General features: G+C 39.2%; 1 protein-coding gene and 1 long non-coding RNA gene across 2 annotated transcripts in view; both read right to left on the reverse strand.

Moving 5' to 3' along the window:
- Nucleotides 1-3,534: 3,534 nt before the first annotated feature.
- LOC118765840 overlaps nt 3,535-10,000 on the reverse strand; it is a 19,499-nt gene continuing 13,033 nt past the window's right edge. Inside the window, exon 3 of the long non-coding RNA XR_005001736.1 lies at nt 3,535-3,612. This is a non-coding gene — a long non-coding RNA (uncharacterized LOC118765840). The remainder of the gene's footprint in view (nt 3,613-10,000) is intronic.
- Nucleotides 4,184-10,000, reverse strand: part of LOC115218316 (alpha-crystallin A chain-like) — a 28,810-nt gene continuing 22,993 nt past the window's right edge. Inside the window, exons 3-4 of the mRNA XM_029788067.2 lie at nt 7,521-7,697; nt 4,184-5,185 (exon numbers count right to left, since the gene is read on the reverse strand). Of these exons, the coding sequence (XP_029643927.2) occupies nt 4,952-5,185; nt 7,521-7,697 (411 nt within the window). The 3' untranslated portion in view covers nt 4,184-4,951. The remainder of the gene's footprint in view (nt 5,186-7,520; nt 7,698-10,000) is intronic.

Here is a 10,000-nt window from a genome sequence, read left to right on the forward strand (position 1 = left end):
ACCATATATCTTTTCTACAATAGGCACAAGGCATGAAATTTAGGCGGGAAGGAGCTAGTCGATTGCATCGACCCCAGTGCTCAATTGGGACTTAATTCATCGTTCCCGAAAGGATGAAAGGCAAAGTCGACCTCGGAGGAACTGGAACATTGAACATTAAGACAGACGTGAAACTGCTAAGAATTTTTTTCGGCTTGCTAACGAGTCTGGTAGTTCGCCACCTCAGAAATTTCTACCATATATACGAACGAAACACTTCATTTACACTAAACTGTTGTTTATTAAACTTTAATCCATCTTTACAACCCAACTTTTAGATTAAATTTATTACCTCAACTTTATTTCAACTTTTCCACCAGTTAGACTTTCACACCAGATGTTACTTAACCGCTCTTCTTGCTTTGTAACAATTATGCCAGTATCAGACTCTTAGACAGGATTTTATTAAAATGCTTACGACTGAAAAAAATTTTAGATTTCAAGTCGAAAGACTGAATCATTTTGTCAGCCATAACCGAGATTTGACTTATCTTAACAATAAAGAATTTGTAGCAGGTATGATCAAGATTAGTTCATATTTACGAAGTCGTTCACATATTTGGAGAGAACAACAAGCCAAATATTGGAGTCATTAATGAAATATTAGACATGTCAGTAAGATATTGGACACATGGATTATATATGGAACATGTGAATATATGAGGTACATCAGTAATATATGAGACACATTGACAAAGTATGAGTAGTATCAGTCAAACATGAATCACGTTAGTCAGAAATGGCACACATCAATCAGTTGTTGGAAACATCAGTCAAATGCGAGGCACGTAAGTCAGTTATGAGACACATCAGACAGTTAATGGAGGTTCAATCAGATATGAGGCACATAAATCAGATATGAGACATATGAGTCAGCTATGGGTGACATCGATCAGTTATTGAATACAACAGTCTTTTAATAGACAGGACACATCAGTCAGTATGGGGCGCATGCATCAGATATGGGACATTTCAATCAGATGAAGACACATTACTTAGACATGGGGCATATTAGTCTTCATCAGTCCATCGGTGTTTCATGCCTCGGCTCCTTACACCGGGCATGATATCCCAAGATTTACAACTTAGGGAGACTATCCTTGTTTCAAAGATCTAGGACGTTTCTTGAGGGAGATTATGCAGCAATATCGAGGTTCTTTTCCTTATTATTTCATCCTGATTAAAGTAAAGCGGTTAGTCTCGAACAATTTCATTGACAAGAATGCATTTGATCGAATGTACCATTTACATATTATTTGTTCGAATGTGACTGTCCAACTTGATGTAGTCGTGTGCTTATACCTTGGAGGCTGTCAGTTGGTTACATAAGGCCAATGAAAATGAATTGCTCTTAATTCATTCAAATTTCTTCATGAAACTTGCCAGAACAATTCAAATAAAGTCTTAATCATGCAAGAGTTGTCTTCACTTTTCATCCTTCACTCTTCACACAGTGTTAGCTTAAGTTATAAAGATTTGTGTTTAAGCTGAAGAAAGACTGGTCATTAAATAAAAGCTGTAGATGTTGCGGAGAGAGTTTTCCCATCTCCTGCGGATTGTCGAGTGCAGATAATAATTTTATTCGGTTATAAATATATTGAAAGGAAAAATCAATCTATCAAAAAAAAAAAAAAAAAAGGAAAAAGGAAAAAGATATCGATTTAAGTGTTATGTGATTGTATTTCCATCTGAAGGCTCTACCGACTCCTTTGTCATGTGACTTCAATGCATGTTGCGACGTTGTATATAGTTGTGACCGCATCCATTTTGAATTCGTATTTGTCTATTTCATATTTGTAACCTGCCGCTGGGACAGTGTTACAGCTGTGAATGAAGTTGAAATTGTGTTACAATTGTCACCTTGAGATGTGACTATAGTATCTGTGACTCTGTTACACTGTGATTGTTAGATATGATTCTCTTACCGGTGTGACTTTTAGTTGGAGTACTGCTACAGCTGTAACTAATTTAGATGAGATTCTGTCACATCTGTAAATTTTAGATGTGATTCTATCGTAAATGTGGGCCTTAAATGTGATTTTGTTGCAGCTGTTAACTTTAGATTTTTCAATCAAACTTAGTATTTTATCGAACATCATATCATAGCTTACACGTATCATTTATATTTCTTGATTCAAGATGAATCAGGAAGAATACTGAAAAAAGGATGGATTATTCATCTTGATCCATAATTTTTTCAGCATATATATATATAAATCCATTAAGAATCGATAAGTAGCTCAAATCATGCAACTTTGATCCACTGTTGTATGCTGCACAATATACACCAAAATAAGAGAACATTTGAGCAGTATATGATTCAGGATTAGCCTATCAAAACCAGGGTCCATTTTTCCTGAATCCAATCCGTAGTAAGCCCACCAAAATCTATGTGCATTGGTTCAGTAAACAGTTCATAACTAACACACTAAAATCGGGGCACATTATCCATGTAAGAGCCACAGTTCGTCCATCAGGGTAAAAATGCGTTGGTTCAATGTGTAATACATAGTTAACCCACCAAGGTCAGTATGATTGATTATTAACACATCAAAATAAGAGTATGTTCGTTTCGTTCATAAATCCATACCATGTAATCCAAACCAGAGTACACTTGTCCGTAACTGGGTCCATTCTTAACCTACGAAAACCATGACACAGATGTCCAGTGGGTGATACATACATAATCCACTAAAATCATGGCACATTGGTTTAGGATATAATCTATAGTTGGCTTCTTAAGGTCGAAATGCGCGGGGTTCAGTATGTACTCCATATTTAACCCCTAAACACCGGAGTATATCTGTTTCCTAGCGAGCCATAATAAAGCCGCTAAAATTAGGGTACATTAGTTCTGTGTGTAATCTACATTTAACCCAAGTCAGGCTACATTCAAGTTGTTGTTGCTGTTGTTGTTGTTGCTGTTACTGCAGATGTTGCTATTGATGTTCTTATGGTTATTGTACTTAGTGGCATCGTTATTATGCTTGCGTTATCATCTCTCTATATATAACCGGCAAAATGTGTGTGTGTGTGTATGTGTGTGTGTGTTCTTTATACAAATCCACAATTTTTCAGTCAGAGGGCTCACACTTTATATGGTCATTCAAAACCGTCCAAGGGTGGTCTTGCACATCTTTACATTTCCCCAGTCACCCCGCAAAGCCATTAAAAAATCAACAGAAGTGAATTTTTTGTGAATTTTCTATCCAAAACCCAATGAAAATGCCCGAAACTTGATACGCCAATTGAATGCCAGCTAGCTGTATGTGATTGGTCAGAGATTTGGACAGTACTCGCGTGTATGTGCGCATGCACGCAGCTGTATATGCATGCACTAGCACTATGACTCGGCAACGCCGGGTCACAGTGCTAGTTGTTGTTGTTAAAATTGTGATATTTATTGGTGTAGTTGTTTTTATTGTTTTTTTATGTTGCTGCAACAGTTGTAGTGGTTGTTGCTAATGCTGTTTTGGTTGTTGTTGTTGTTGTTGTTGATGTAGTTGCACTTGTGGTTGTTATGGTAACAGTGTTTGTGTTCATTTGTTGTTACTTTTGTAGTTGCTACTCCCGCTGTGCTGCTGCTGCTGATGATGATGACGTTGCTTTATCTTTTCAGTGTTATTATTGTTGATTTTTTTCTTTTTTCTTTATCATAATTACTTTCCTATTTTGTGTCGACAAAGAAATAATCGGTAACCTAGCAAATATACAATTAACAATCCCGATCAATTTCTATTTCTGTTTACTCTTCCTCTTTCTATTCCCCATACCTCTCCCTCACACTTTCTCTTTATTTATGCGTGTGTGTGTGTGTATGTATGTATCTGCATGTGTGTGTGTATGTAGGTATGTACTTATGTATTTACGTATAAATGCATGTATGCATGTACGTGTGTATGTATGCATGTATGCACGTATGTATGTATGTATGTATGTATGTAAGTATGTATCTATGTATATATATGTATGCATGTATGCGTGAGTGTGTGTGTATATGCGTCTCTGTGTGTATGTGTATGCACGTACATACTTATGTATTTATGTATATATGCGTGAATATATGTGTATGTATGTATGTATGTATGTACGTATGTATGTATGTAAGTATGTATGTATATAGACATACGTATGTATGTATGTATGTATGTATGTATGTGTGTGTGTGTGTGTGTGCGTGCGTGTGTGTGTGTGTGTGTGTGTGTGTGTGTGTGTGTGTGTGTGTGTGTTCGTCTTTCTAGCTTTCACCCATCTCATATTCTGTAAACTGTTGGTAGGTTGCTTGCCAGACTACCGACCCATTGTGCCGCGGTTTTGCGTCCCCCTTACTGACGCAGAGACTTTCATCTCATCGTCCTTGCCCGTGGCTGTCATTCCAGTCTTTGCTAGTTCTAAGTAGGCACCATGCACAGGCACAGTCTCAATTCACCGCTGCAAGCAGCGGGAGCGTCGTATAATCGACGACGGTTTCGTCGACACGCGGTGCCCAGCCCGATTCCTAATAAAAGGTGAAGCCGGGAGAGAGACTCCCTATGGAGTCTGCTCAGATAATCACCCATTGGTTGATATATTGGATTTTAGAATAACGTTAAACAGTTGATTCTGTGTATCATACATGTATGAGATAAATACTGACCAAGTGATAGATAGTCTGAGATGTTGGGCATGACTGATAGATCAGATGTGATTGATATGATTGATTGATTGATTGATTAATTGATTGATTAATTTAATTGATCGATTAATTGACTGAGTGATTGTTTGAATAATTCCGTGTATTAACTGGGTGAGTTAGTAGTTGATTAAACTGAGTGATTTATACGACACAGACAAGCCCTGAGTAAATATGGAATACCAACTCTGTAAAACTACCCTTTTACTTTCGCGCCAAACAATTTAATGGCGTCACCATTTAAGATATTGTCGCTCTTAAAGTGTTCTCGTTTTTCATATTGTTGTTGCAAATCCTGTGCTGCGCTTTACGGTTACTGTTGCGGTCCGTCTTTTCATCCGATTCGTTGACATTATTCAAATGGTCAATGTTTATTGAACTGCCACAGTCGGTCGATGTTCTTTTGATCAGGCCGTTGATTGTTAGGATGCCTTCTGGGGACAGACTGGAAGTCAGAGTATCTGGATCAATATCCTGCAATAGAAAAAAGGGTATATAGCATCAAAGATCCATTAAGAAAGTCAGGCAATTATTAAAGCAACATAATAAATAATCTCATAGTTACATGGAGGTGTCTACGGGACACTTGTGACCGTCAGACGTACCATGGAAACCGTTGTGACCTTTAGACGTGGAAATGATACAGCTGTGAACTTTAATGCAACTGTACGATACGTTGTGGCCCTTAAATATGTCTACGATCGTTGATATCTTTAGACAGGCCAATGATACACTTATAACCTTTGGTGAAAGCGCGTTGCTAGGTGATAAGGGTATTCGGCGCGTTGCTAAGTGATAAGGGTATTCGGCTCACGATCACATTCGGTTCCTCATTTTACTTTTTCTTTCTCCCTTTCATAATTTTTACAGTCACTTCTATTACACGTGCTTGCTCTTTCACGTGCTTCACAAATTCTCTTCCCTCGTAAAACTAAGAAAATGTTATTTATTTTGTGTGTGTGTGTATATATATATATGTGTGTGTATGTGTGCGTGTGTGTGAGTGTGTGTGTGTGTGTGTGGTGTGTGTGTGTGTGTGTGTGTGTGTGTGTGTGTGTGCAGAAAAGACGAAGACAGGAGTAGGAACAACAAGCAGGTGTATTAGATTAACGCTCGGGAAAATGGAAAAGTCTTTTACGTTTCAAGCTTACGCTCTTCGACAGAAAGGATTAAGAGGTAAAAAAAAAATGTGCAAAGTTCAACGGTCCAACATGGCGAGATGGACTGGAAAAAGAGGCTGAATGAAAGGGAGATAATAATAATAATAATAATAATAATAATAATAATAATAATAATAATAATAATAATAAATTATAATAATAATATTAATCCTACGTAAAACACTTTCCATACAGTAATAATAAAAGCGTCACAACAAACCACAGCACAAACCCAAGGCACACAAAGCTACGCTCGGTAGTGCAGTGAAAGCATGTGATAAAAATAAGACTTCTGAATAATGATGATGAAAATAATAATAATAATAATAAAAATAATAATAATAATAATAATAATAATAATAATAATAATAATAATATAATAACAATAATAATAATAATAAAGTAATAATAATAATAATAATAATAATAATAATAATAATAATAATAATAATAATAATAATAACGATAACAGTGATCACACCGAACTAAGGTGCGTAAGCGTGTGAGTGCATGTGAGAATGGTGTGTGTGTGTGTGTGTGTGTGTGTGTGTGTGTGTGTGTGACCAAATAGTGTGCATGTGTATGGTGTATGTATTTCAAGCGAATGTTATCTGTGTCTATGTGTGTTGCGTGTGTTTATTCATGTTGCGTGAGTGTGTGTGTGTGTGTATTGTCTGCGTTCAGGTATTATGTGCCTGTGTGGGTGTGGGAGTGTGTGTGTGTGTGTGTGTGTGTGTGTGTGTGTGTGTACTGAGTTACACAATGTGTGTGTGACTGCTCGTATAGTGCTATGTAGGGTGACGCTATCGAAGATTGTGTATGGGTGTGTAGATAATGGTGTATGGTATGGGTGCCTTCGGTACAAGTATGTGTGGAGTGGGATGGTGTTTGTGGGTGTGTGTGTGTAATGGTGTGTGAAGTGAGTAATAAGTTGAACAGTATGTATGGGTATTTGTATAGTGGTTTTTGTGTGTGGTGAGGGTACAGAGATACGCGGTATGCAAGTGCATGAGTGGAAGGGCAGTTGAACGTGAGAGGTGTGTGGGAATTCGCCTGGATTGGTGTCAGATGAATGGAGGTAGTGAGTTGAGCCCATACGGTGCAAAGGAAAAGAAAAGAGAAGATTAATTCTTGTTCACGGCGAAGGCGGGAGTCCTGGTGGCCGGTACCCCGTCGGTTACGCCGACGAGAGTTCCAGTTGATCTGATCAACGGAACAGCCTGCATGTGAAATTAACGTGCAAGTGGCTGAGTACTCCACAAACATATGTACTCTTAATGTAGTTCTCAGAGAGATCCAGCGTGACACAGAATGTGACAAAGCTGGCCCCTTTGAATTACAGATACTACTCCTTTTCGTCAGCTGAGTTGACTGATCAACGTGAAATAAAGTGTCTTGCTCAAGGATACAATGCGTCGCCGGGAATTGAACTCATGATCTTACGATCGTGAGCCGAATACCCTAACCACTAAACCACGCGCCTTCACAGATCAAGTAAGTCTATGTGTGTAATCATCTGATTAAAATTTCTTTGAGGTGGTGCACCAGCATGGCCGCAGTCTAATAACTGAAACAAAAGATAAAGAGTAAAGATAAAATAGAAAAATAAAGCACAATTCGGCAAAGAAGAGTGAAGAGCTGACCCTCACCTCAGGCATTAGAAACTGGCGTGTGAATTGGCGAGCCACACAACCAAGATCCTCTCTTTTGCTCTCGTGTTTTCCTGATACTATTAAATGTTCGTCCTGAACTTTTACACATAGATCTTCAGGTTCGTAATTCTCCACGTCCAGTTTGACCTCAAAAACATCCCGATTATACTTCATCTGAAATAAATGATGGACATATTAGCAATATACAGTTGTTGTTGTTGTCATGGTAACAGTAATTAGTGCGAATATTGATTAATGTCATTAGTTGATTAATAGCAAATTACGTACATGTATAGTCAAGTTAGTACTAATATCCTTTCTTGCGCACTCACTTTTTAATAGTCCTTGGGGCACCAACGTGGTATGCAGTGTGTCTTGAATATTTAAACCTTGAGAAGCCTAATGTAGATACATGGGAACAATGCAAATTAACTGCGGTATTTGTCTGGGGATACTAACTCTTGTGAACGTACTGTGTTTAAAGACGCAAAAATATATAAGTAGTTGACGAAAATCGCCCGGGAGTAGCGGTGGTGAGTCTGCAGGAGGCACATTTCCATCTCACTCGGCTTTGTCAGTGGTTTCTACCCATCACCAACCATATAATGAATTCTTACTCAGTCATACGTCTAAAGGCAACACCAGTGATTCTCATTCAAAAGTGGGAAGTTTCTTGGAGAGCTGTGAAATTACGAGGGGAGTTCAATAAGTAATGCCCCTGACCCACTTCCCATAGCAGTAGAGCAACGAAACTTGGCACAGGTATTAGTCTTTTTCAGCATAGGAACAACCCAGAGTTACGCATTTCTCCCATCGTTTGATACAGCCCTGGAGACCGTTTTCATAGAAGACCCCAGCTTGGTCCTCCAACCACGACGTGACTTCAGAAATCAAGGCTGCATCATCTGGGAAACGCTTTCCTTTCAAAAACAACTTCATGGCTGGGAAGAGGTGAAAATCAGAGGGTGCAAGGTCAGGAGAGTAGGAGGATGGGGGAAGTGTTCATAGCCGCACGCTTGTGCTTCTGATCTGGCGACACGCGAGTTGTGGACCGGAGCGTTGTCCTGCAGGAGGAGGATGCCTTTGCTGATCTTGCCCCGCCTCTTGGTTTTGATAGCTTCTCTTAATTTCCTCAAAAGTGAAGCATGATAGGCTCCTGTAATTGTGGTACCCTTTGCCAGGAAATCTGTCATCACTACTCCGCCCTGGTCCTAGAAGACTGTGAGCATGACCTTGCCAGCGGAGGGCTGCACCCTTGCCTTCTTTGGAGGAGGTGAGTCATGGTGCTTCTACTGCATTGACTGGGCTTTGGTCTCTGGATCATGGTGAAGGACCCAGGTCTCATCCTGTGTAATCAGTCTTTTGAAAAATTTTGACTCATCTTCTTGGCACATCCCTAAATTCATCCTCGAGCACTCGACGCGTTCTTGCTTCAGGAAAAGTGTGAGCAACCTGGGAATCTATCTGGCAGACACCTTTTGCATATGCAAATGGTCATGAATGATAGTTTCCACAGACCCGGTACTAATCTTGACCTCATGGGCTATTTGGCGAATAGTTATACGTCGATCTTCCAAAATGGCAGCCTCAACTTGACGGACAGATGCCTCATCAATGGCAGAAGGGGTGCGACCAGATCTGGGAGCTGTTTCCACAGAGTTCCCACCATGTTTGAATTCACGATGCCAGCGTTTTACAAGGTCATATGATGGGGCATCATCACCATAAGTTACTTTCATTTCATTAAAAGTCTCCTGTGGTGTGCATCATTTCAAATACAAAAACCGGATCACTTCTTGACACTCAACAGGCTCCATTTCCCACTTGACTCATTTCAAACACCTGTAAATCAGAAACCACAATTAGTTCAGAGCTGTAATTTGCCACTTAATCTATAGAGATATAAATAATTACACATGCAAAATCTCAGCTAGATCAATCAACGGCAAGTGGGTCAGAGGCATTACTTATTGAACGCCCCTCGTAGGTTGTTTGGGAGAATATTGAGGATATCATTGACTGACAAAGTGACTAATGAAGAAATAATGGTCTGGACAGCAATTAATAGGAGATAAGAGCCAAGCTTCTAAGATTTCTTGATCATGTGATGAAGAAAGAGGGCCTGGAGGATTTTATCGATGACAGAAAGATTGAAAGAAAAGAAGAAGAGAAAGGAAAAAGATGGGATGGATGTCAAGCTTAACGAATTGGTCGGAATAAAGAAATATTAAACGTCAGGAAGTGGAACTGTTACAGAAAACAAAGGACAGAGAATTGTGGCAGGACATGATCGTCCATGGACTACATTCTGGACACGGCACCGAAATGGGAGGAATTTTTTCAATCATTGGTTTTATTGAAGATTGCGTATGGGTGTGTAGATAATGGTGTATGGTATGGGTGCCGAGAAGTGTTCGGTACAAGTATGTGTGGAGTGGGAAGGTGTTTGTGGGTGTGTGGGTGTAATGGTGTGTGAA

This window comes from Octopus sinensis, linkage group LG13 (assembly GCF_006345805.1).
Source record: "Octopus sinensis linkage group LG13, ASM634580v1, whole genome shotgun sequence".
NCBI classification, from domain to species: Eukaryota; Metazoa; Mollusca; class Cephalopoda; order Octopoda; family Octopodidae; genus Octopus; species Octopus sinensis.